The sequence below is a fragment of the Megalops cyprinoides genome, chromosome 15, assembly GCF_013368585.1.
Source record: "Megalops cyprinoides isolate fMegCyp1 chromosome 15, fMegCyp1.pri, whole genome shotgun sequence".
NCBI lineage: Eukaryota > Metazoa > Chordata > Actinopteri > Elopiformes > Megalopidae > Megalops > Megalops cyprinoides.
This window is the reverse complement of record NC_050597.1, coordinates 3,238,683-3,264,021: the sequence shown is the minus strand read 5'-3', so window position 1 is coordinate 3,264,021 and position 25,339 is coordinate 3,238,683. Positions and strand designations below refer to the sequence as shown.

General features: G+C 44.5%; 2 protein-coding genes across 2 annotated transcripts; both read right to left on the bottom strand.

Annotated features, from left to right (window-relative positions):
- Nucleotides 1-1,092: 1,092 nt before the first annotated feature.
- Nucleotides 1,093-6,919, bottom strand: eef1a1a (eukaryotic translation elongation factor 1 alpha 1a). Its single transcript, XM_036547378.1, has 8 exons — nucleotides 6,828-6,919; nucleotides 4,939-5,122; nucleotides 4,514-4,693; nucleotides 3,507-3,803; nucleotides 3,249-3,399; nucleotides 2,396-2,652; nucleotides 1,822-2,056; nucleotides 1,093-1,365 (listed from the first exon to the last, which is right to left on the bottom strand). The coding sequence occupies exons 2-8, from the start codon at nucleotides 5,080-5,082 to the stop codon at nucleotides 1,241-1,243; spliced, it is 1,389 nt and encodes a 462-aa protein (XP_036403271.1). The 5' UTR covers nucleotides 5,083-5,122; nucleotides 6,828-6,919; the 3' UTR covers nucleotides 1,093-1,240.
- Nucleotides 6,920-9,145: 2,226 nt separating this feature from the next.
- On the bottom strand, nucleotides 9,146-20,957 carry slc17a5 (solute carrier family 17 member 5). Its single transcript, XM_036546788.1, has 11 exons — nucleotides 20,750-20,957; nucleotides 18,378-18,565; nucleotides 17,762-17,995; nucleotides 16,957-17,044; nucleotides 16,634-16,720; nucleotides 15,723-15,841; nucleotides 13,833-13,994; nucleotides 12,546-12,678; nucleotides 11,688-11,835; nucleotides 10,671-10,761; nucleotides 9,146-9,779 (listed from the first exon to the last, which is right to left on the bottom strand). Exons 1-11 carry the CDS (start codon nucleotides 20,832-20,834, stop codon nucleotides 9,642-9,644), a joined length of 1,473 nt encoding a protein of 490 aa, XP_036402681.1. The 5' UTR covers nucleotides 20,835-20,957; the 3' UTR covers nucleotides 9,146-9,641.
- Between the last annotated feature and the right edge of the window lie 4,382 nt (nucleotides 20,958-25,339).

Below are 25,339 nucleotides of genomic sequence, written 5' to 3'. Positions count from 1 at the left end.
CAAGAGTTTCAAATCAGGGTCCTAGGTCACAGTTATCACTATCTTTACTGAACTTGAGGAAAAGTGCATGTGTAGCTATGAGATCCTGCTTGCTCTTTGTCTATTTAATGTATCACATGTATCAAGACAACTTTTATGCTTTAAGTAATTCTAGAGCTGCTTGGAAGAGGATCCCTGCAAGTGTATTTTAGTTCATCTTTAGAGATTATCAGATTGTTATAAAGTTATGCTGGTGACTGGAAATTCTATTCTCCAGTCTTGAGTCATCTTTATACACACACATGTGGACACACCCCGACACACAGCCTCTGAATCTCTCACACAGTCTCTTCCTGACAGGTGCAAATCCTTATCCTTTTTTAGGATTCTGTTTAGATTTTTAAAGAAAACAGGTGAAAGAATAAATGCTTTTTACATCCCTGAGCACGGGAAAAAATATTTTTAGTCCAGGATGGAGAACTGTATGGTAACTTTCGTGTGGCAAACGGAACATAAATGCAAGAAAAAAAACAAAACCTTGTCTCCAGTTTAAAACATCTTTAATGTGATGTGGAAGGGTCTTTTGCCCGCAGTTATAACACAGTAAGGTGCAGGAGCTGAAACCAATCAGAGTTCAAGAGTGCAAACGCGAGGGGAAGCTAACGCCAATCAAAGTGCGAAGAGAGCAAAGACTTTTAGCAGATAAAGTGCACCGAAACATTGCATGCGGCCAGAATCAGAGAAAGACTGGGGCAAAAGGGTTTTTTTTTTTTCTTTTCTTTAAAGCTAAAACAGCACAGCATTCATTTCTTTATCTACTAAAGATATTTAAGTATTATCACCATCAGCTGTGAACACCTAGTAGATGCAAACGAACACAAAAGCAAGACGACAATATGAAGACTGGACTAACACTGCACTCCAGAGAGAGAGAGTTCAGGGTTTGCTTCCTCACTGGTCTTTATGCCTCTCACACGCGGTGCTCATGGTCACGGTCCCATTCAAATGTACACACTTAAAGCTAATAATAAATAATGCTAATAATTAAATCCGACTGCAATGGTACACATTAAAATTGATAGTCGTTATCAACATCCTGACTTGACTGACATGTTTTTTTTTTCCTCCTTATGCTTTTGCGATGCATTGTAATAATTAACCAGTCTTTGACTATGGAGCTTAAGCGGCCGATGGGAGAGAAGGTTTGTGAGACCGTCGTTCTGCCACGGGTGACCCTGGAGTCGGCAGCGCTGCCCAGCATTCATTTGGCCTTCTGCGCTTTCTGGGCGGACTTGGTGATCTTGCCGGTGGTGGCGGCTTTCTTCTCCACGCCCTTGATGACGCCGACCGCCACCGTTTGGCGCATGTCGCGCACCGCAAAGCGTCCTGGGGGGGGGGGGATAATCAAAGAAATCAATTCACACATGCTGTCTTCTCTGCACTTTAGGAGTTAGGATGTAAGGTCTGCACACTATCAGTCTACCTCTCTTCATCTCTAGATGCTTGTATGGGAAACTGCAGCTGTGAGCATAATATTGTCCATCAAACAATATGCTGGAATGTAACTGCACCGTTTCTGAATTTCAAACCCTGCCCTTGGCTCGTTGCACCACTAGAGGGCAGTGCAAAATCTTTTTTGAGAACTCTCATTGATTCACTGTGTCTCTTTCTCACAAACTGAATTCATCACTTAACGCTTTTGTTCTTATCCAGGCAGGGCACCCGCATCTAGCTAATATGAAGCAACCGTCTAGAACACAAATCCAGTATGTCTACTGATACTGACTGTATTAAGTGTAAGATCCTCATTCTCCCTGCATGCAGTGCACAGGGGGCGCTCACCCAGCGGGGGGTATTCGGAGAAACTCTCCACACACATGGGCTTCCCGGGGATCATGTCGACGATGGCGGCGTCTCCGGACTTCAGGGACTTGGGGTTGTCCTCCAGCTTCTTGCCCGAGCGGCGGTCGATTTTTTCCTTCAGCTCGGCGAACTTGCAGGCGATGTGGGCGGTGTGGCAGTCCAGCACTGGGGCGTAGCCGGCGCTGATCTGGCCAGGGTGGTTCAGGATGATCACCTGCGGGGACAGGAAGGGCAGGGACGGTCAATGGCACTGCCATCTTCATCATCACCATCATCATCATCATCATCATCAAGAGCTAACCTTCATTTCTGCTTGTTCCAGGTTAGCAAACTAACAAGTGAACTAGCTAAAAGGTAACGAGAGCTTTGTCCACTGAATTTATGAACGTTAGCGCTATGGACATTGGTGATGTTAAAACCTCACTGCAGTAGTGAGCTGGGAAGCTCATCATAGTGCCACCACTTTTAGTACCATAGTTACAGTGTCTTTCAGTCTTGTAGCTCACTAGTCCACTGAGGTTTTAATACTGCAGTCCTCAGCTTCCCAGCTCACCTGGGCGGTGAAGTTGGCAGCCTCCTGGGGCGGGTCGTTCTTGCTGTCCCCGGCCACGTTGCCTCGGCGGATGTCCTTGACGGAGACGTTCTTGACGTTGAAGCCCACGTTGTCCCCAGGCAGGGCCTCAGACAGCGCCTCGTGGTGCATCTCCACTGACTTCACCTCGGTCGTCACGTTAACAGGGGCAAAGGTCACCACCATGCCGGGCTTCAGCATTCCCGTCTCCACGCGCCCCACGGGCACGGTGCCGATTCCTGCCAGAGAGGAGGGGGGGGAGACCCACAATCACACCCCGCACTGCCCAATGCAGCCGCAAAGCCCCAAAACTCTGCCGGGCTGGACTAAGATCTCAACAAAATAAGACAGTTTCTCTCCTCAAATATAAAGAAAAGATAAAATAGTATATAACTCATTCACTAACTGGACTGCGGTCCTTCGTTCATCATTACATTGTGATTTAGTAGGTGCTCTTATCTGCAATGACTTACATAAGTTACAGTTTTACACATTTACAGAGCTCGATTTTTTCTGAGGCAGTTCTGGGTTAAGTACCTCGCCCAAGGCTACAACAGCAATGCCCTAGCGCGGAATCGAACTATCAAGCTTTTGGTTACGAATCCTGTTACTTACCACTACGCCACACTGCTGCCCATTATGTTCTTAATGCGTATAATTTAACATTTCACTATCATTCATGTGATTTTCGAACAGAGTTGCTCCTAGTTCAGTTGGATGCTCAGTACTGTGGCTTTACACTAATCCAAACCCCATTCATACAGTACATGCTGCAGCTCCCCACCTTTCCACAGTCACCCCCCTGTCTCTGCGACCCCCCCCCCCCCCCCCCTACCTCCGATCTTGTAGACGTCCTGCAGGGGAAGGCGCAGGGGCTTGTCGGTGGGGCGGGAGGGGGGCTGAATGGCGTCCAGGGCTTCCAGCAGCGTGGTTCCTGACGCGTTGCCCTCCTTCCGCGTGATCTTCCAGCCCTTAAACCAGGTCATCTAAAGAAACGATACCACAATGAGCCAACCGGCAGGGTAACAAAGAGGCCATTCAGTACACGGTGCTGCCGTCTGGCACGTCAAGGAAACCCCCGCCCGCCGCTTACGTTGGGGCTGGCCTCCAGCATGTTGTCACCATTCCAGCCGGAGATGGGCACGAACGCCACTGTGTCGGGGTTGTAGCCGATCTTCTTGATGTACGTGCTGACTTCCTTGACGATCTCCTCGTAGCGCTTCTGGCTGTAGTTGGGCTCGGTGGAGTCCATCTTGTTGACGCCCACGATGAGCTGCTTCACGCCCAGCGTGTAGGCCAGCAGAGCGTGCTCCCGGGTCTGCCCGTTCTTGGAGATCCCGGCCTCGAACTCGCCCACGCCAGCCGCCACGATCAGCACGGCGCAGTCCGCCTGGAAAGATCACATATCGCCACCGTTTTCATATGGCGGTTCAGCTTTTGAGGTGCCATTACATGTTATGTTACACAGATTGCCTGTCACCAGCACTGAATTCATCCTGTTGTTATGTCCTGTACAAAGCCAAAGCAACAGCAGGCCACCACAGAGACTTGGGTCCTGAGACAAATGTCCAGGTTACCTGTGTGAAACACTATGATGAAAAAGAGTCCTGAGACAAATGTCCAGGTTACCTGTGTGAAACACTATTATGAAAAAGAGTCCTGAGACAAATGTCCAGGTTACCTGTGTGAAAAACTATTATGAAAAAGAGTCCTGAGACAAATGTCCAGGTTACCTGTGTGAAACACTATTATGAAAAAGAGTCCTGAGACAAATGTCCAGGTTACCTGTGTGAAAAACTATTATGACTGCACATACTTAAATCTTGCTTTCTTTCATTCATTACATTATGTTCATTGTCATTCAGCAGAGCGACTTACATAGCTTACAGCTGTTACTCACGTTATCCATTTATACAGCTGGGTATTTATTTTACAGAGGCAACTGTGGGTTAAGTACCTTCCCCAAGGGGTGCAGCAGCAGTGCCCCAGCGAGGAATCAAACCAGCAACGCTTCGGCTACGAACCCTGCTCCTTATCACTATGCCACACTGCCACCCTACATTCATAAAAGCCTGGGGAACCCTGGTCCCCGCTGCTTACCTGGGAGGTGCCAGTGATCATGTTCTTGATGAAGTCCCTGTGCCCGGGCGCATCGATGATGGTGACGTAGTATTTGCTGGTCTCAAACTTCCAGAGGGAGATGTCGATGGTGATGCCACGCTCCCTCTCTGCCTTCAGCTTGTCCAGCACCCAGGCGTACTTAAAGGAGCCCTTGCCCATCTGGCAAGAACAAATAAACAAAATGAGTGTGCAACAGCAGACGTCTGCGGCAAACGACACTCATTCAGCAACCTGCAGAATATACTTTTATAATCTGACTTTCCAGCAATACTGCTGTGCCTTGCTTATGAGACTGATGCTGGGTAAAATAACTGGGAGAAACAACTTCTGCTTCCAGCCAGTGAAAATGCAGAAAGACTTGTAAAAGGGACAGATGCTTGGCTGATGGAATACATCACGCGCACCTCAGCGGCCTCCTTCTCAAACTTCTCGATGGTCCGCTTGTCGATTCCACCACACTTGTAGATGAGGTGCCCGGTGGTGGTGGACTTGCCCGAGTCGACATGGCCGATCACCACGATGTTGATGTGTAGCTTTTCCTTGCCCATGGCGGACGCTTCAGTTCACACGACACTGGAGCAGCGACAACTGCGATGGGGGAAAAAATTAACCACTGACGCCGAGGAACAGGCATATATTCCTCTTAACACTCTTGCAGCTATTACTCTGACCAACACAATGCACACAGACACTTCCTGGGTCCCGCTGGTGAACTTCAGACGTCCCCAAAAATAAATCCTTTGAAATGTGGTCCAAACAACTGTAAAGCTGTTTCAGCACAGAGTTTAAAATAGCTACCTAGGTTAGCACCTGGAAGGCAGAAACACAGTGTTGTATGAAGTCCTTCTACCCTCTCACAAGCCACTCTCTAGAATAAAGGTAGAGGGGAGAACTCCTTCAAGGACTGAGTCCCCCTCAGCCATTAATTTCAGCGTCACAGAAAAAGAAGCCAGTTGGCACGGCACTGCGTCAAGCACTCAGCCCTCCCTCCCCTCCTCACACCCCTCTCCTGCACCGAGCGGAGGGGGGAATTTATTCACCCCTGATCAGTCACACATCACACCTTAGCACTGTATCTGCTAAGCAGCACCGGGCTCAAAAAGGTCTTTTTTTCCACTTCTGTGTGTATCGTTAGTCAAGCTGTCCTCCATTTTGTGTCTAACTTATTCTCACCATCGAAAAGAATAGCAGCCATTTGTGAAGACAATCACTGCTGTTCTGGGCATCCACATCTTTGCAATTTAACGGATGCCGATAAAAGTACAACTGGAATGGCGACAAACATCGGGAAGTCACGTAAACGTTTTTTTAAAAATGCAGTTAATTGTGTGAATTCAATTCTCGATGCAAATCGAGCATTAATGGAGTGACATTTGACAGATGACAGCTAGCCAGCTGACCAGTGTGACCCCACAGAATCATCTGAGCGGTCATCACGTTGTTTTCACTGGAAAAAGAGTTTGACCTTCAAAATAACTGCATGACCTAGCACGCTACAGGGCCACGAACGAAAATAAAGTTTTGTTAATAGCTTGTGACACATACCGCCCCCGCCCCCCCATACAATTAGCTATCCAGCGACCAGGTTAACCCACCCTTCGCGTACCTGAATTGCTACATAGCGCGGTATCATTTTGCTAAAGCTGTAGTGGCTCGGATGTTTATTTGCCCGTGTCCTAACAGGCTGGCCAGCTGTATCTGCTAGCTAGCAATATTTGTTGACGGGGAAATGACTACGAAAGCAAAATGTGGTTAGCTAACGCTAGCTGGGTTTGGATCCTTAATAGCCGGCATTCCAGACATCGCCTTATACCTAGACGGCGACATACAGCGCCTTTAGCGATGGCATTCTTGGTAAATAAAACCAAGCCTTTTTGTATTCCCTGATGGGCAGCTAAAATAAAAAATGTTTATACAACTGGCTTATAATAAGCGTTACAATATTGGCTTGTAAAGATATGAGGAGCGGAGGTCCTCTTGCGCACTCTGCGGTGAACAGCGCCTGAGATCGGGGAGATGTCGAGCAGAGGGATTAAGCTCTCCGCTCCCTCCTCCTACATCACGCCGCCATGTTAACTCATCCTTGTGTAGCTCAGGTTGCTTATAGCCGCATGCAACACAACATCCTCCCCCATGCTAGCCGGCAACCGTTATCTTATTTCCATTAAGACAAGGCTTACAAAATAGCATTCATGCGGCTTTTCTCCTGTGCTATGTTTTGGGTGAAATGCAAATTACGCACATCGGCCTTTCTTAAAGACAAATAAAAGATGCTGCATTCTGAGGCTCCTACCTGTGCTTCTATCTATGAATTGCGTTCGGCGCAGAAGAGACGGGATGTTGTCGCTGATCCGCTTATATTGCTGACGGGAGGGGGTGCTGGAATTGTCGTCAAAGCCCTCATTGCCCATACCCCCTCTAGGACCAGATACAGCATCATTACGCAGGGACCGTGAGGTGTGAGAAATTCCGACGCAATTGACAGAAAACCACATGCGTGACCAGTGTGAGGTTTCAGTCTCTACGACCTGCTTAGTTTAAGATAATACACATTTAGTATTGTTTATTTTTCAACGCATGCAAACAGGAGGACGGGAAAAAAGCTATACCTACTGTCTAGCTTTGTGTAACGACAGAATGTGTGAACTTTTGAGTCATTCCCTAGCTTTCTTAAGTAGACTCCGTCTTCTAACGCTTTCTATCAAATTAAATTAACTTAGGAGCTAAGTGCATTTCAAACATTTCATCCACTGTTTCCAATGTGTTCTACAATTTAGCCCAATGTTGTTGCTTTGCAAGAAATACGAAAAATGTAAATATGGTGAAGCTACACCCGCGCACTATACAGTAACTGCAGGTGTATGCTAGAGACTTAACGTTACACTTCTTTAACTCAACCCTAGTATGACTGTTTGTATGTGACCCGACTGCACATATCCTATGGAATGAAACGAAAGAGAACCAACAGGTTTTAGGCACATCATGTTTTTAATTAAATGCTAAACAAAGGGCGCTTGCAAGAAAAAATGTGGCCAAGGACACGGTATCATATTCGAAGATGAACCACCTGTGACAATCCCATTGTAAAAGGTTCTATTGTATAAAAAAAAAAAGTGACCAAACAGGTTGGGATGCAGCGATATACAGGTATTATGCACAAAGACAACACATACCTCTTTTGGTATTTTATGCAGAATATTTAAATTACAAGTGCTCTATTATTCTGTACGATATGTTGTACAATATACATAATTAAAACACATTCCTGCTTTCTCTGTTATGTACTACTTTTAACAAATAATCAATAGGTTATGGAGTAATTTATATGTTTCAATATAAATTACATCTTTAATTTAAGGATAATCGAAGAGTGGACTTCCATATGATTACAGTTATACGTCAATAAACTTTATAATTTCTCACAGCTAAAAAAAAAAAAAAAAAAAGTAACTGTCTCCCTGATCCCACAAGCTGGGAAAGGTGAAGGTGAGGTTACCTGACATCATCAAGAGCACACTACGGTGTCTAATCCACCTCCGCTGCCAGTGCTCTTTGCTTTGGCTTCGGTTTTGACGCCTTGGATAGCCGACACGGCTCTGCTTCCCATTGTCAGTCTCATATGCTCATATCTGGAGCGCGTGTCTGCAGCTGGTGGCATTAAAGAACTGACACAACAAATACAACAGAAAGAAACACAACGGAGAAATGCGCATAGTGCAGTAATATCAACGCAAGTGTAAACATCACGTCTTTACGCGTGGCAATGTTCAAGAATCACAGGGAGTCTTTGCCATTCCCTTCACTCCTTTCACAGTTAAGGCCAACATTTCGAACATCTCCAGCACTCTGTACTTACAAAGCCAGCACTGACAGCAGTGTCAGTTTTCAAGCATGCTGAACTAATGACAATTGTTAATTATATCACCTTTGATACGTTTAATTAGGTGTTGGGCCAATTTTATTTCCTAACATTTGATTATAGCTTATGAATGATTCATCAGCCCATTGGACAGGGATTGTAATGAGAACAGCTACAAGTGGAAAACAAAACATACAACACAAAAATGAAAATTAAAATAAAAAATTGCCAATATTTCAGGCATCCTCATGAGCTACATGAAAAACTGGAATGAAAAATCATTAGTATGTTCTGAGTATATAAAATGTAGTGACTAAAAAAATGTCTGTCATGCAGTCAGTAATTATCATTTGTCATTTTTCAAGTTTTCTAGTTTTCCCTTCAAGTTCCAAAATCTGTGCAGTCAGGCTTCCATCCGACGACGTTGACATTTTGAGAAACGTCAGTGATTTAGAGCAAGAATTAATTGGAATTCATATCAGGACAATTGATTGAGATTTCCTAAAACGTGAACGTAAGACTGTGACAGGACAAGACCTAAGACAAGGCTATATAACCCTGAGGGCATCAGCCTGGTAAGATGCTTCCCGATGCCCTCAGGGATGAGAAAAACAAACATCAGTTACATTAAACATTAATCTGATTTGGCAAAAAAGGACAGAAACAGGAGAAAATGGGAGAAAAATGTAAATCCACTAATTAACAGTACATTTTTCACAACTGTCCTGTGCCAGTAAAGTGAAACAAATAAAAATATTTGAAAAGGCTAATTCTTTCTCCGGTGTAATGCACAGAACAGTCTAGACCACAGCAGGTAGCTTAGGCCTGGTCTCTACTGCTCTGTTGACATATGTAACTGAGAGAGCGTGGGTACTGTGTCAATTTTAGGACATTTTAGGAAGTAATTTGTGATAGTGCCAGTTGTCAGAGCGACTTGGATTTCATCCAGATCTCAGCTGACTCTGATAACACAGTTTCAGCGTTGTCGGTCGTTTGCAGATGGTGTGGGCGTGGCTTTTCCCTTTGAGCACAGTCCAGCTGTCAGTCCTGGCAGATATTAGCTTCCTTTCATTTCATTAGTTGTGTCAGAACTTCAGGCTGCACGCACAGCGGTCAAAAACAGAAAGTGAGTGAGGCGTAGCTACCTACAAGAAACAATGACCTTTCAAGTGACTTTGACAACTGGCTACCAGACCTGAAGGTGTCCTAAAAAAGAACAGCGAACACTGGCTCTCTGTTGCAGCAGATTCAGTTATCGTGGGAGTGCATCTTCTGGAATGCCCAGGGCTGGACCACACCCTTTCCAAATATGGTGAAGAAAATGGCGCCGAACACATTGATTCCAGCCGAGATGTAGAAGACCGTCTGCCACTCCTCTAGGGTGTTCTGCAACGAGAGCGAAATCATCAGACAGCCACAGCAGTAAACTGCATCACAATGATGGACTAATCACAGCACCACACCTACAAAGCATTTGTGGCGGTAATGTGCATGACTAAAAAAAACAGCCGTAGTAGTTTACTGTCCTTTTGACATTACCATTAGACATGCACATACAACAATGTAACACAGCGAAAAAATTTACACACATGTACAGAACTAGCGGAAAGCACAATTGTAAAACGTTGTTAAATATATTAAATATCCAGCAAACTCGACACGAAATCAAAATGATTAATATCGTTGTCATTATAGAACCACGATGTTTGTTCAGAAAATAATCAGTGAAGAGTTCATGCCTGGCATCTTGTCAAAACTAATTAAATATGCAAATGTATGCATTATATTGCATCATAATAACATAGACCTCTTGTCATTCATTTGGAGGACTCAGTAAAGCTAAAGAGTTCTTGTAAGTCCTGTATCTCTGTCAACAACTATGTAACCTGCAGACACAAATTGGCAATAACAGAAAACACCCTACAAAAAGACAAGTACAGACTGTATAACCACCTCAACCAGTTCTACAGCAGCTGCCACACAAAAGTCAGCCTATTAGCTTAATTTATCTATGGTTACACACACATCTCTCCCGATCCATTAAAGGAACAGGTTAGTCTGAGTATCAGTTAAGTGTTCACATGTAGTGTGTGTGCATATAAGTACAGCATTTTAAATCACCATAGGTGCAATCTCCATTTAAGATAAAATATGCTAAAAGTGAACAGGTAGCTACTGGCAGTGCTGAGTCAGTCACTGTCAGTGTGGTGATAAAAGTGTGTGTCTGTCTGTGTGGCTCCCACGTTCTGTAAACCATTTCATTCAGACGTTGCTTACATGTGGTGTGAGGGCCCTGGCTATGACTGGCCCCACCATGCCTGGGATGGTGGCAAAGGTGTTGGTAATCCCCAGCAAGATTCCCGCGTAGCTGAGGAGAGAAAAATGTGAACTGAGGAATAATTTCATCATCCAGGACCTTTTTTTTATAGTAAGAACCACCAAACTCGGTCAATTCCATGACAGCACAGACGACATTCTACTTGAATAGTTTCTTTCAAAGAGGATCTGTGGGTGTGTCAGTGAGGCTCAGGAACACACAAAATTAAATTCACAAACTTTTAGTCATGCTACCCATGTGGCACAGGCTGCTGCTATTCTTCTCCTGTCCACTGGGAGTGCAAACGAGTAGTCAAGTGACACTAAGAGAATGCAAGGCAGCTCTAAATATAAAAACATGCAATAAAATGGTCAATACGATTTCACGGCTACTTTGCATTTCTTCGAAAAGTTAGATAGGAACAGCACATCTCTAAGAGCAGACAGCATCTCCTATAACACCATGTCCCGATCACCTCTTTCGGGCATTTGTTCTCTACTTATACATCAGGTAAGACTGCCCCCCACTGATCCACTAGCACAACTTCCAGCAATAATTTTTTTCCCCCAGGAGATTACCCATTCAGCTACTAACCAAGCCCAGATGGACTCTGCACCATGGCAGTGGAAAGGCAAGTCATACATGATCATTATGGGCGCAGTATGGGAAAATAGCTTTTTAAAACAGTTTTAATTTTGCTGGCCACTTCATTTTTACACAAGTACGTGTGCAGACATGATAAATTAATTTTAGTACAGGTACAAGCACTGTTTAGGAGTTAAACACATGAAGCATCCAAGAGCTTGACCAAAGTCTGGAGTTCTGATGTGGCTCAATTGTAATCAGTTGATCAATTGTAAATCAAATGAACTGCTGGATTTTATAAAAGAAAAACATGTCATTCCCTGTCAAGAGTGCACTGATTGTGCAGACTTGCGCAGATGTGCACAGACTTGCGCAGATTTGCTCAGACTTACGAGGGGGCGATGTCCAGGTGGTTGATGTTGAACCCGGAGGCGGAGAAGCCCCCCAGGGCAGATGAGATGGTGAGGAAGGCTACAGCCAGGACGTAGTCGCAGCCGGTGTGCCCTGCGGCCACCAGGAACACGGACGGCCCAATCATCCCTGACGGACCACACAGAGACAAACACACCTGAGACACAGCCCTGCTGCTGCTGGCCAATAGGGTGGCAGCGTGGGCTACAGGTTCAAGAAGCAGAAGGTTCTTTATGTCTTAAGTGGCCCACATCAAATGTACCCTTGGGAAAAGTACTTCTCATGAACTGCTTCAGGGAATATTCGGCTATATAAACACATGAGCCATAAACACCCTGAAAAGGGCATAAATGGGTAATGGAATGTGAGGCAGCAGTGTGGCATAACGGTAAGGAGCAGGAAAAGATGCTGTTTTGATTCCGAACTGGGACACTGTTGTACTGGGATGCTGCTGTACTCTTGTGCAGGTTACTCAACCCATAATTGCCTCAGTATTTATCAAGCTGTATAAATGGATAAAACTGTCGTGTATGTAGGTCGCTCTGGACAAGAGCGTCTGCTAAATGATAATAACGTGATATGAAATGCGATGGCTAAGAAGGTAGAAATATATGGCAACAGCAGGACCTGGAGAGAAATGCACTAGGCCTCCATGTTCTAACCCAGAACCTGTGGAACTCACAGGACTGTTACAAAAGGCTTCTACCTACCACTGCTGAGCCAGAACTCACCCACTCCTCTGTACGGGGGGTGGGCTAAATCTGTTTTCCTTAAACTTTCTGAGCCCCTGACTGACCCCCCTACCCTCTTGGCTCAGAGGGGCGGCGACCCCCGGTCACCTATGAGGGTGAAGGCCTTGCGCACGGCCACGGTGGAGAAGTGGCAGGTCTCCCGCAGGCGGTCGGCCAGCTGTCCCCCCAAGAGGGACAGGAGCCAGCAGCCCAGGTAGGGCAGCGCAGACAGCGTTCCGTTCTGCGGGGGTAAGCAGACGCAGCAGGTTAACACTTAACGGCAGCACGCTTTCAGAGGATGCTGTAGATCTGCTACTCCACCAGCAATCATGACACACAAAATGTAACAGTCACCCAGAGTGGATGGATATTCTACAGAGATGTGAGGGGGTGGCTTGTTAAGGCCATGATGCTGTAATGGTCTTCCTTTTATTTTGTCCTGCCTTTTTAAGAGTTCTTATAAACGCTGCTGTACGTTTGTTCAGAAAGTGACGCAAAACTGCGTGGAATGCTGGGAAATTGAACTTCTTTTCCTTTGGGAAGTTGCTTGATGTTTTATCCCCGCTTGTACAAAAGAACCGTGACAGAACCACAAAGTGGGACTTTATCTGTAATTTTAATTATTTCCTCATTACACACTGAGGCGCACCACCACTCTGTGGAGGTCTTGTCATTTTTTATTTTTTTCACACCCACTTGCAAGCTAGAGAGCCCTCACTACTTCCATGGTAACGGCCGCGAGGTGAGGACTGGGAAAACATGCAACTCCAGCAGCTTGTAAGCGGGCATTAAGACAATAAAAAACAACAAACGTTGAACAAGCGTACAGCAACGTTTGTGAGAACTCTTCAAGAGGCAGGAAAAAATAAAAGGCAGACTATTACAATGCTCTGTGACCAAGGCACCCTGCCACCTCTTTCATAAGCAGGGCTACACACAATTCAGCCTGCAGCTAATGTTCCAACTACACCCTTTTCTGGGGTTTAAGGGTGTCACCCCATTCAACGTGTTCTTTAAAAGAACTTCACACCCTCCTTACGTAGACACTATTATGCATTAGTATCGTGCACGCCACGTGCATCTGTTTGTGTTAACCTGTGTCACCTGAAAATATTGTATAATGAGATCAACACTGAAAGGGCAGATATTTTCCCCCTAAAAGAAACTGGTCAAACCAGTTAACGGAGGAGCAGCTGGCGTGTTAAATGACGTGTGAGTAATTTGACATTTACATCGTTGGTGATGGAGCGCTCAAGGCATACATTCTCCTGAGGTACTTAACGCTTCCACCTTAACACCCACACAGGCCTAGCATCCCAGAAGCATGCCCGTGTACCCTGCTGGATCACTACGAGCTGGCAGTGTGATGGGGCGGGGTGTGGGGGGCAGAGCCACCTGCTTAATGCTGAAGCCCAGGATGTTATTCATGTAGGTGGGGAGCAGGGTGAGCAGGGTGTAGAAGGTCCAGTTGTAGGAGAAGTGAGCGACCACAATGGCCCACAGAGGGAGGGAGCTCAGGATGGACCCCCAGGGGACGGACTCAGACGAGTGGGAGAGCTGAGGGGGAGCACGAAACCTGGTGAACACACCTCAAACTGTGCGCTCTTCCATTCTGCAATCTTACTTACAAAAAAAAAAAAGCACAGCCCAATTAATTACACACACAGCCGTGCAAAACAAATAAATGTGGGGAAATAAAACGGGTTAGCATATCACATATTTCCAATGGAACTGCACACAGCAAAACTAAGGACTGATCTAGGACAAGAAGGCTGATCTAGTAAGCACTGCACTTTCATTAGTTTGTATGTAGTGTAAATATAGAAAACTAATAAACACACAGATTGTTCTAATACCTTTCATTGCACATGGGTATTGTTACCTTGGCACAAACAGCCTTTTCTGGGAGGAATACTTTCATTAGCTCTCTGAGGAATGCAATGCAATGTCAGAAAGATAACTCATTGCTGCCACCTAGCACAAAATCATGTAATAGCATGACAGTGAAACGCACCAGCCTTTGACGATTGAGTCTTTGCAGCAACCTGATCATTAGTTACATTGAGAAATTTTAACAGCACAGCTGAGCTGCTCTGAGATAGGAAATCTTAGGGGGATTTCTATGCAATATTAAAAGTATTCATTTCAACAATAAAACTACACGCCATGGGCAGTGGTTAAATAGAAACAAAAAAAGACTAAGTCAAGACGGCTGGGTTTTTAATTTGTCCATCGTAATCAATGTGAAAATGCTATATTTCTGTATTGTAACAATACTTACATATCTGCACTTACTGAGGAACAGTAAGGATTGTGATGGAGGCTGCCAGCATCAGGACAAAATTTCACACCCCTGTTTGCATTTATAAGTATATTCGCTTTCTTACTGAGCAACAGCGTATTCTTTTTTGATTTTTACAGGGCAATCTAAAGAGGCATGTAACTTTGCTGATAATGTTTGACTTGGGCAACAGTTAGTGGTTCCAAAAAGTCATCTGTGTACTGACTCAAATACCTCCAAACCTCATTGCAACCTGGCTTTATATTTCTTCATTTCATAAGTACAAAGCTGTATCTTACCAGTTTTATTATTATTTAGCAGTATTATTCTTATTGATTCCTTTCATTTGCTGAGGTAATGGTAATACTCATTACTGCCAGATTACAACCAATACCTAACAGCATGGGGAGGCATGGATGGATAAAAATAAGATCTCGGAGCCAGTGACAAGCAGACACAAAGCACAGAGTGTGTAACTGGCAGGGGCGTGTGGCTTTTCTCCTACTTGTCTGTGATCCACACAAACCTGTCAAATGTGGCACTGAGTAGAGGACACTTCGTGCGTGTTGGGAAAATGAACACAGCTTGCTCTGGCAAGTTTCAGGGCTAAAGTGGGCCACTAGGGGGGGCAGTATTCACTCTGGACTTAACAGGAGACCAATGCTCCTGTTCAGTGTGCTGTAGGAAGACATCATCTTTCATATGAGACGTTAAACCAAGATCCTGACTCAGTGTAGTCATTAAAGTCATAAACTGTACTTATCGTAAATATGTGTGTGCGTGTGTGTGTGTGCGTGTGTGTGTGTGTGTTTGCCTTGGTGTCCTGGCTGAATTCACAATCAGTCTCTTTGAATCTACCAATTTAACTGTCAAAATAAATCCCTCAGCTGATGTGTCATGAGTGTTCTACTGCTGATTCACTCCCGTGCATCACCCAGGCGAGTGCTGCACACCAGTGACGGCTGAGACAAGTAACCCCCCCCTCCACTGTAAACTGCTCTTACCTCTTTCTTTAGTGATGAAGTGATGTAGAGCCGCTCCTGGTCTGAGATGGTCCTGTGCGCGTCGGGGGTGCTGCTCACCAGGAAGGCCCACAGGACAAACCACAGCAGCCCAATGGCTCCTGCAGGCAGCAAGGGCACAATTCAACACATCTGCTCACCAGCATCGGCCTTTCAGGGTTTTACATTACAATACATTACATTACATTACACCACATTCATTTAGCAGATGCTCTTATCCAGAGTGACTTCCAGCACCAAAGAACAGAAGCGCATCCACTCAAGTTGAACGAACAACAGTGTCAGACCAGGCTAACGACACTCCCAGACCAGTGAGCGTGAACATAACACTATTCAAGCCCTACCACAAGTTAACTTCTGCAGCCTGACTAGACAAGGGAAGCCACGTATAGCTACTACACATCTGTCAGTAGATCACAAAATCTATAACACTTTGGGATACTGAGTGTAAAATAAACAGCAAGTAATACAAGTGTTGTATACTGAGGTGGAACCAAGATGCAGTCTGAAGAGGTGGGTCTTCAGTCTGGCGAAGTAGGTCTTCAGTTAATTTGTCCAACCTGACTACACAAGGGAAGCCAAAGTATTCTACCATACGTCAGTCAATAGATCACAGAATCCAAAACACATTGTGATCCTACACGTAAAATAAACAGCAACTATTACAAGTAGCTGGAGTTTTTAGCACAATAGCGAAGCTCTGTGCCTCCCAGAAGTACGCTTTAGCCCAGTGAACACACACAACACACATGACAATCCCACTAACATCTGGCACAGCCTTCATGCTCACAGTCGAAGCACACAGTTGGGATTCTGATTTGGAATATACACCAGAGGTACACAAGTGTTTTGGGAGGAATGACCCATCAATGGGTGCAATGCCTCAGACTTACCAAACACATAGAAAACATACGTCCAGTCCAAGTAATAACAAATCTCGCCAGACAAGGGGAGCGCCACTACAGTGCCCAGCTGAGCACCTGGAAGGCAAACGAAACAAGAAAACAACCCTGTTGTGAAAATACAAAGATGGATGTATATTGTAGATTAATTATATTGATTACAGTATTTTAAAAAGAAATCAAAGGAAGGAATTAATGTTACCCTTCCCGTTCCTTATCACTCATTCCCAGCTGTTTTGAAAACTGCACCTTAAGGCGAACAGCTCGGGAAGGAGGAAGTGATGTCAGCCTGAGAGGTCAGCTGACCATCGTACCTGCGTATGAGATGGTGAGCAGCCGGCTCCTCTCCAGGGGCGGGGCCCACGACGCCCACATGGAGTGCATGGCGGGAAAGGTCACACCCTGAGGGGCAAGACAAAATCAGCCCTGTGTCACTGCACATGGGCACGGACAGAACACACAGATACAGGAGACATGAGCTCCACTGCAGAGAGCCCTTGGAAGGCTCCGGGTCAAACGGAAGAGGAGGAAAAATAATAAGCTTAATGTTTAATGACAAGAACAGGCTGTTCAGCCCATCTAGGCTTGGCATTTTCCTTTAGCCTTGGGTGTGTCTACTCTTACAGCATGATGAAGAAGGCGGGTTCTTGGATGTTATTACCCCTACAGGATCCTAACAGGATACGTGTCATCCCTACAGCATATGAAGGGGCAGAGTCTCAAGTTTAACTTTTGTGTATAATGCTCATAAGGCGGGGTACGGTAACTCCAATAACACACAAAGAGATGGAAATGTAGTTTATGATGCAACTAGCATTTAGTCGTGTTGTTCATTACATTTCTTGACTGTAGAACAGAGGAAACTACAACTCCCAGCATTCACTGCAGTTAGCATGGCAAGTGAGAGATTCCACTATATACAAGAGCACGGGATGATGAAGGAGATGGAGGGGTCCCTCATGCAGCTGAGACTTTGCAGTCCACCGCACGCACTGGGGTAGTACTGCACTCCTTCACACCCCTCCCTGACTGGGCAGTCGCATCCGCAAACTCAAAGGATTCTGGGAGACTGAAACGACTGTTTGGACGACAGCGTGTGCAGCTGGCACGGAGGCCTACCTCCCCGATGCCCTCCAGCACTCGCACGGCGATCAGGTATCCCGCGCCCATGTCTGCCGCCAGCGGGGTGACCAGGGTGAAAATGACCGTGCCCAGGATCCCGATGCCCAGAAGCCACTTGGCCCCATATATCCGGGCCAGGTAGCCGCCCGGGATCTGGGTCAGGATGTACCCGTAGAAGAACGAGCCCAGGATCCAGCCCTGCGTCTTTGAGTCCCAGTCGTAAACGCTTGCCTGGGGAACCACAGCCACTGTTAACCACCACAGACTGCAGAGCCTACAAACCCTTTGATTTCCATTGGATGAAGACACAAGACAATACACTTAACCAAGATGTTTCAACGCACTAAGAGAACAGTGTTGCTCAACTGCCATGAAGAAGTGCTCACTAAAACTAGTGGTAAGTAGTATTGAGCAGATCTCACAACCCAAAGGTTGTCGGTTCATATTCCACATAGAGTACCTTCACTTTACCCTTGAGCAAGGTGCTAAACCTGTTTTGTCTCAGTAACTATCCAGCTGTATAAATGGATGATATTCTGTACAACATACGTATCTATATATCAGACAGAAGGAACCAGGTGACGTGCGGTGAAGACTGAGGAGGCTTACTCACCGAGTGGTTGTGTTTTGGCCGTGGTGGACCCTGGCTGGGGCAGAGGGAGGAGCTGACGTTGCCAGTCATGTTAGTGTTGATCATGTCCACCATGGCCACACTCAGGTTGACCCGCAGAGCGTAGGCCACGAAGAAGCCGTAGCATGCGATCACGGCCAGGCCGTAGCGGGAGGAGCAGCAGGCGGGCGCTGTAGGGACACATCGATTCCAAAGCCATGATCACATGACACTGCCAACCAATCAGAGCTCTTCTTACACCCTCTGCCTGCTTAGGTCACAAAGCCATCCTCACACACTGGCACCGCCAACCAATCAGAGCTCCTCTTTCACTCTCAGTCTGCATCGGTCACAAAGCCATGATCACATGACGCTGCCAACCAATCAGAGCTCTTCTTATACCCTCTGCCTGCTTAGGTCACAGAGCCATCCTCACACACTGGCACTGCCGACCAATCAGAGCTCCTCTTATGCCCTCAGTCTGTACACGGGCAGTCAGGTGCTTACTAAAGAGCACAGGGTGAAGAGGAGTGACAGGACTGCGGCAGCAAATAGCCCACCTGCTCAGACTCCATCTTGGCTTCCCTACCTCAGTGTAACACTTCAATCTTTCCTTTCCTGGTACATTAATCACTGTGTGGTATTACTGTACTTGGTGCTGATATAACTGAATTCAGGGCTTCTGTGCTCAGTATGGCACTGATTATAACCGCACTATCTGAGGGAGCAGCACATGTTCAGACGTTGCCTGTTAGTCATTCGTGGGACATTCTGTGTGAAATTATTTTTTGAAATTCACCACAAAGAATTCTCCTTAGGAAGAAGTATCTTTGACATAGATTTAACATTTGTTAACACCAATTATTGAGAAAAATGTCATTATAAAACAGGCCTTGTTTCTGAATTCAGGCCCAAGCAGGTCTCCTGAAAGACTTTTCATCTGTACATGGTACTGAAAAAAATACTCATTATTACCCTTATTACATGGCATACGTGGATCTCAACTCTGCACAATTTACACATTAATTTATTGAATGTAAACTATGTAACAATTAATATTTCAAAAGCACCATTTTCAATCGAACCACTTCGCATTGTTTCACGCACATTATAGGAGCATAGATTGTGGTATCTCTGGTACTTTCTGAATCCATACAGAATGCCTCACAAATCTTCATTATATGTACTGTTCTGTATGTTTTCAGGTTGCTCTGGATAAGAGCATCCGTCAGCTGGCTGTAAGTAAATAAACGAAAAGCACTTCAGACAAAGTCTTTATTGATTGCGGTCTGTTTCCCCTCCATTCGAGGGAGATGAGAAACGTCTGTATTCGATTTGTCTCTCATTGTTGCAGTGCAAAGCCTGAACCTGTAACCTCTGTCTTTCATAATTTAAAAACCATGCAGACCACTTTCAGGGAACAGTATGTTTGTTAATGCAGCCACACAATGACATGCGTACATTAGCGTGCATCTGCATTCCTCTTCATAATTGTCACTTTTCTCACGCTTGTCACAGAACAATAACTTCATTCAAATGCACTGATCCACTTCTTAATGCCTGTTAATATTCCATAGTTGCATTTATATATCGATCCTTATAGGCACATTCATAGGAGGAGACAGAACACGACTGTCTCAAGTTCCCTGTGTTCACACATTTAGTAAAGTGGAAGTATTTTTTAGCACAGTCATACAATACAGCTGTCCAATCGGCGCCAATGCTTCTGCTGAACACTTCCTCGTACACAAGCCCTGGCCAGGAATGTATCTCATGGTTCATATGTACTGTAACATATAGCCGAAACGGTTGCACCCATTCCGCACTCAAGCTCAACGCAATTAAAATATTACTGGCACTGACTCGCCATCTCGCCGTTTAAAATCCACAATCATAACAGCTCCAGATTGCACAGCTGCATAATAATTGACAGACGTCACACAACCTATCAGCTGATCCGCGAGCAAGGAAAAGCGGAAAAGTGACACGCAGGACAGTGTGACTATCATATGATTGCAGGTTTGCAACACGCACGTTACAAACCAAACGCGTGCAAAGAGCTTTGTCCCACCGCAAGCTGCATTGGGTAATTCTACCCAAAAAAAAGACTGCGCACTGTTCCTCGACTGAGGAGGTCTACTCCTGCAATCACTGCCCCGTCTGCCGGGTTGCAACAGCGGCGGAAAGAAAACAACACCGAACTTCGTAACGTGGCGGCAGATAACGTTGGCCAGCTAACCTATCTTACGCTTCGAAGTGCACAGCTTGTAATACATCATTATCGGGACAGAACTGACGATGCGATTATGCTGAGTTAGCCTCAAAATAGCAAACAGCTGTCTGGAATAAATGAAACAAAGCGGGTTTTCCCTCACCCTTTTCAACCTCATCGTTATCCGCACGCTGCAACAAGGGCTTCTTGCAATCGTCCGTCTCCACGTCCGATCCATAATAATCCATTTCACGTCAGTGTGCTTAAATGATTAAACGCAAATTAGGTGATATCATTCCGTGTCAGATGCCGGACTGTACTCTAACAACAACTTTTCCCGTGTGCGGTGCTTCTCTGACGGACACTGATCACTTGACTCATTGTCAACAAGGCTTCTACCGGAAAACGCGTGGTAGTGCGCCGGCGCAGTAAGGCGTGCGCGTCTGCAGACCAGGGGTGTAGCGCCCACCCCCCACCACTCTAACCCGGGACGACACTGAACGTTAGTACTAGTACCAATCCCAGCGATGATCGTTTTATTTATGCATTTATTTTGTTTCTGGCCGGTCTTTTGGAGATTTAGTGTTGTGTGTGTTCCTATGGGTTACGTGTGTATTAAAGAAGTGTATGAACAATGAAATCCTTTTATACTATGATAATAAATGCCAGAATAATACATATCACGCAAAAATCGAACAGAGCATGGTGAAGTGCAGCCGCCCCAAGGAGAAAGAAATACATACTCTGTGTTTAGGACACTTCATCTTGGATATAAACTTAAGTTTCTCTAATAAAATGTATAGCTTATCTTTTCATCAGTCCTAAAACCACAATTTCCAAAGCATGGCAATTGAATGGACACGCCTCGTTTTCTCTTTACAGTGAACATGAAGTTGATTTTCTCCTCTAAAATAGCGTTTTAAAACACAGCCGGAACTAACACTGTTTTTATCTGTTCTGGGGTGTCAAAACATGGAGTTAGTGTTGAAATTCATTCTCATTTAAGAGTGCAGTGTACAGAAAAAGCAGTTGTTTGTCTCAAGTTGCATATACGCTTTCAGACACGCTTTGAAATCGTCAAAATCTTTCTGCAGATTTCCTGAAGATGAAATACAACAGTAATCCACGAGATGGCGAGGTTGTCTTTTCACTAAAGTAAGCCACCCTGAAAGCACGTTACCAACCAATACAAACTGTTTCAATTGAAAATATATATATATATTGATAAAGCCCGCGGGGTCTGAATCTTTGATTTCCCCCTAAATTACATATTATTTGCATAATCCCTCAATTCAGAATCCACGGAATGAGGAACTCTTTTATTCCCCACTCAGTTAAGATACTCCTCAAACAAATTAGTTCATGGTCTACTTAAAATCTGGGCAAATCCAATCAGGGGATCTTGCGCAGTAAACCATGTTGGCAATACACTCTGTAAAGAGCTTGTCGCAAAAGTGAGGTTGGCTTGTGCAATCATGTGGGCCTAGTGCCATTGCGGTGTAGACTAGAATATGTTCCTTGTGAATCTAAGACGATGGGCTGGCAACCTAAAGAACCTGGGGGGGGGATATTTGTTAAATGTACAATAAAATATGCAACAAATACAATATGATAAAAGCTCATTATTTCAATAAATAAAATCATAATATTGTAGGCTGTTTGTTGAACCCCACCTATATTCACTACTGACATATAGGCACAGACACGACAGCGGGAGCTAGTATGTTTGGCTGTCTGTAAGGCATCTGAAATTGGGCTACGACCCATTGGTCACCATAAGGTCCTGCGTCAACGCCCCTGCAGGACGCAAAGTTCCGGGATAACCCTTTGTCATAACGTTATTGTCCAATCAGAGCCAAACAAAGCATCTCATTGACTACAACCTGGCTTCCATGGGGCACCTTCAATTGGACTTTGGTGGACTTTAAGATGTTAGATACTTGGTGCAATAAAGTATTAAATAGAAATAAATTAATGTTAACTGTAATAAATTGAGTTTAAAATCTCTAATAAAAATGGCATTTTTAAAAATTTCCATGCAAACTTTGGCAAGAGCCTCTGAGACTATGAGCACCCTGAATTTACGTGCCTGGCAGGTAAACCCAAGAATGGAGACAGAGGGTGGTGACGCCTCCTTGTGGTCACTGTGAGAAAATACATTATAATCGCACAGGTTCCAGCATCAAGCTAACTGTGCACTGAATGTTTCTCTGAACGGTGACTAACCTGTTAGTCTGGTCCCTCTGTTCTTCCCAGGTGTTTAAAATGCAGACAAAGGAAATAGGATAAAGACCTCAGAATTTGTTTTTCTCCATGAATGGGTGGGTCTTCTTTATAAGCAGCGTCTGCTTGGACCTCTCCCCTAAGGGAAGCAAGACTACAGCAAGAGAAACACACTGAATTATGACATGTAAGTGTGAGTATCTTGCTGGATGTTAAAACTGACACCTCTCTACTTCATTTGTTTGGAACATACAGTTAAGCACCAAACATGAAAGTTAGCAAAGATTTAAATATATGCATGTCATAGAAATGACAGACACAAAAACAGGTTTCGCTTCAGGTTATGTTTGAAATTGGAGGTAAAAGAAGTGAATTTACTTGAGAAACCCCCCACATACACACAGACCTATTCATAGAGCCCACAGGTCTGACACTGCCTGCGCTGGGGGGTGTTTGGTGAATTCCCAGCCGACAGGTCAGAGGGTGGATTTGGAAGTGGTTTGGGTTTCCTGTTTCCACAGAACCAAGCCCTCTCAATAAGGGAGGGAGACCTTACACCCGGAGTCACTCCCTGCCTTATACGGACTGCTTCCTGTCCCAGCAGTACAGGGGAACAGATCTTCTGATGTGCATCATACCTGAAACTGATAAGCAGTAATACTCTCGGACATTTGCATTTTCCCCATTTACTTTTCTACATATTATTCATTTATTTCATTTATGGGCTTGTCAAAATGTTCTGATCACAAAATATCTGCGACTCAATGACTGTACTTTGAGTTGCGTGGAATTAAGCAGGTTTTATGGCAATATGATACAAATTACAACTTCAAACTTCAACTCAGTTCGTAGTTCTTCAGTGCACACACTGGAATTATGCATCCCAAAATACTTGCTGGACTCAAAAATGAGAAACAACTGTGAAGACAACAACCTAAAAATATCCCATCTGAAAAGCCTGCATTGTTGTAAACAGTAACCTGTTTTGAGGAAGTGCACACTACTGACAAGACACATTCCATGGCTTAAAAATAAAAGATAAGCCGGAATTCATCTCTGATTTGTTTTGCCAATCCTTTTCATGGAAGCACGTGACTAACCGCACACAGAAAACAGGGACACCGTATCAGGATGCTGTGGTCAAATGACTTAGCTTCACTACTGTCAGGGACACAAGGACAGTGTAGTTGAAGGAACAACAGACATTATTTGAGATATCATCACAATTTATTGTGTGCAAAATGAAATCGGCCAAGGTTACACGATGAAACATGAGAAATGTCTTCTGATGGGCTCAAAAACAAGCGGTGTGCATGGCCTTCTCCTTCGGGTGACAACATAAAAATAAAATATCTAGGTGTATAAAGAGCAACTTACAAAATGATCTGTGAAAATCCCTGCACAGACTAAATATAATACATATTTTAAGGCATGTTTCACCTTAGTAAAATGACATATTTGAGAGCTAAATTCCTACAAAATGCATAACATTTAGAACAACATATCATATAATATATAATATCATAGAATCATAGTGTTTTCTGCCTGTCTTGTGTATGTCTACTCAGTATCTCTCACAACACAGCTTTCTCAGGAAAAAGGCACAGAATTTTTCACATTTTTACTAAATATTAATCATAAAATTCAATCAATTCAGACACATTAGAAAAATTGTGTGTGTGTGGTCTGTGTCAGAGCTTCTCAGTATTGTCTGTACTTTGCAAATATTAAATTGAGACTGACGTGTCAGAACCAACCAATGCTTATTATTATTATTACTATTATTACTATTATTATTATTATTAACAATAATAACAACAACCCCATACAGTGATCTGGTTTCCTCTTTCAGCGTTATCATGCTTTCCGGGGTGGGGTAGGCCAGATGTATTAACTCACTATTTTTACACATCAGACCTTCAATGAGGAAGTATAAAAATAAATGCTGAAACACACAGAGTGGACTCTTGTAGGCCATTACATTTTCTTAACATTACTCTTAACATTAACATTACTCTTAATAATACGCTTATCCTGTCCCTTCAGTTTCATTCCCTACTCACCCAACGACGCACGTCACTAACGCCCCTCGCACGCGTGGATCAGGCAGTCCACTTCTTCTGGGGCACAGTCCTACCGCAGGCCAAAGAACCAGCGCACCTGGACCCCAACACACGAGTACGGCCAGGAGCAAGTGAGCGAGAGTTCACTGCCTCTAAAGCACAATGACGACGGTGACACCATCTGTCTCCTGTCCATGTGTCAGTAGGTTGTTTGCCTCCTTCAACTTCAGTGAATATTAGTCTCACTCGGTAATGTTTTAAATTAATGTTTAAAGAATATTTAGAGAAGGGACTAATAAGGGAGTGTTGTAGGTGTCAGGTTAACACACAATAATCTTCCCATTACTTGCAACAATAGCTCATAAAGGTTTTTAAAAAGAACACAATTAAAGGATGTACATTATTATAATAATTCAAATAAAACAATGGCATCAATCATATTGCACAGTTTACCAGCAACTGCAGCA

Excerpts from the sequence above, each read along its gene's own strand:
- eef1a1a (XM_036547378.1), bottom strand. The coding sequence starts at position 5,082 with ATGGGCAAGGAAAAGCTACACATCAACATCGTGGTGATCGGCCATGTC. Across the intron at positions 4,694-4,938 it reads TTGAGAAGGAGGCCGCTGAG|ATGGGCAAGGGCTCCTTTAA; the intron begins GTGCGCGTGATG and ends TGTTCTTGCCAG. Across the intron at positions 1,366-1,821 it reads CTCCGAATACCCCCCGCTGG|GACGCTTTGCGGTGCGCGAC; the intron begins GTGAGCGCCCCC and ends CCCCCCCCCCAG.
- slc17a5 (XM_036546788.1), bottom strand. The coding sequence starts at position 20,834 with ATGGATTATTATGGATCGGACGTGGAGACGGACGATTGCAAGAAGCCC. Across the intron at positions 10,762-11,687 it reads CACCTGGACATCGCCCCCTC|CTACGCGGGAATCTTGCTGG; the intron begins GTAAGTCTGAGC and ends TTCTCTCCTCAG. Across the intron at positions 9,780-10,670 it reads CCAGGGCCCTCACACCACAT|AACACCCTAGAGGAGTGGCA; the intron begins GTAAGCAACGTC and ends CTCTCGTTGCAG.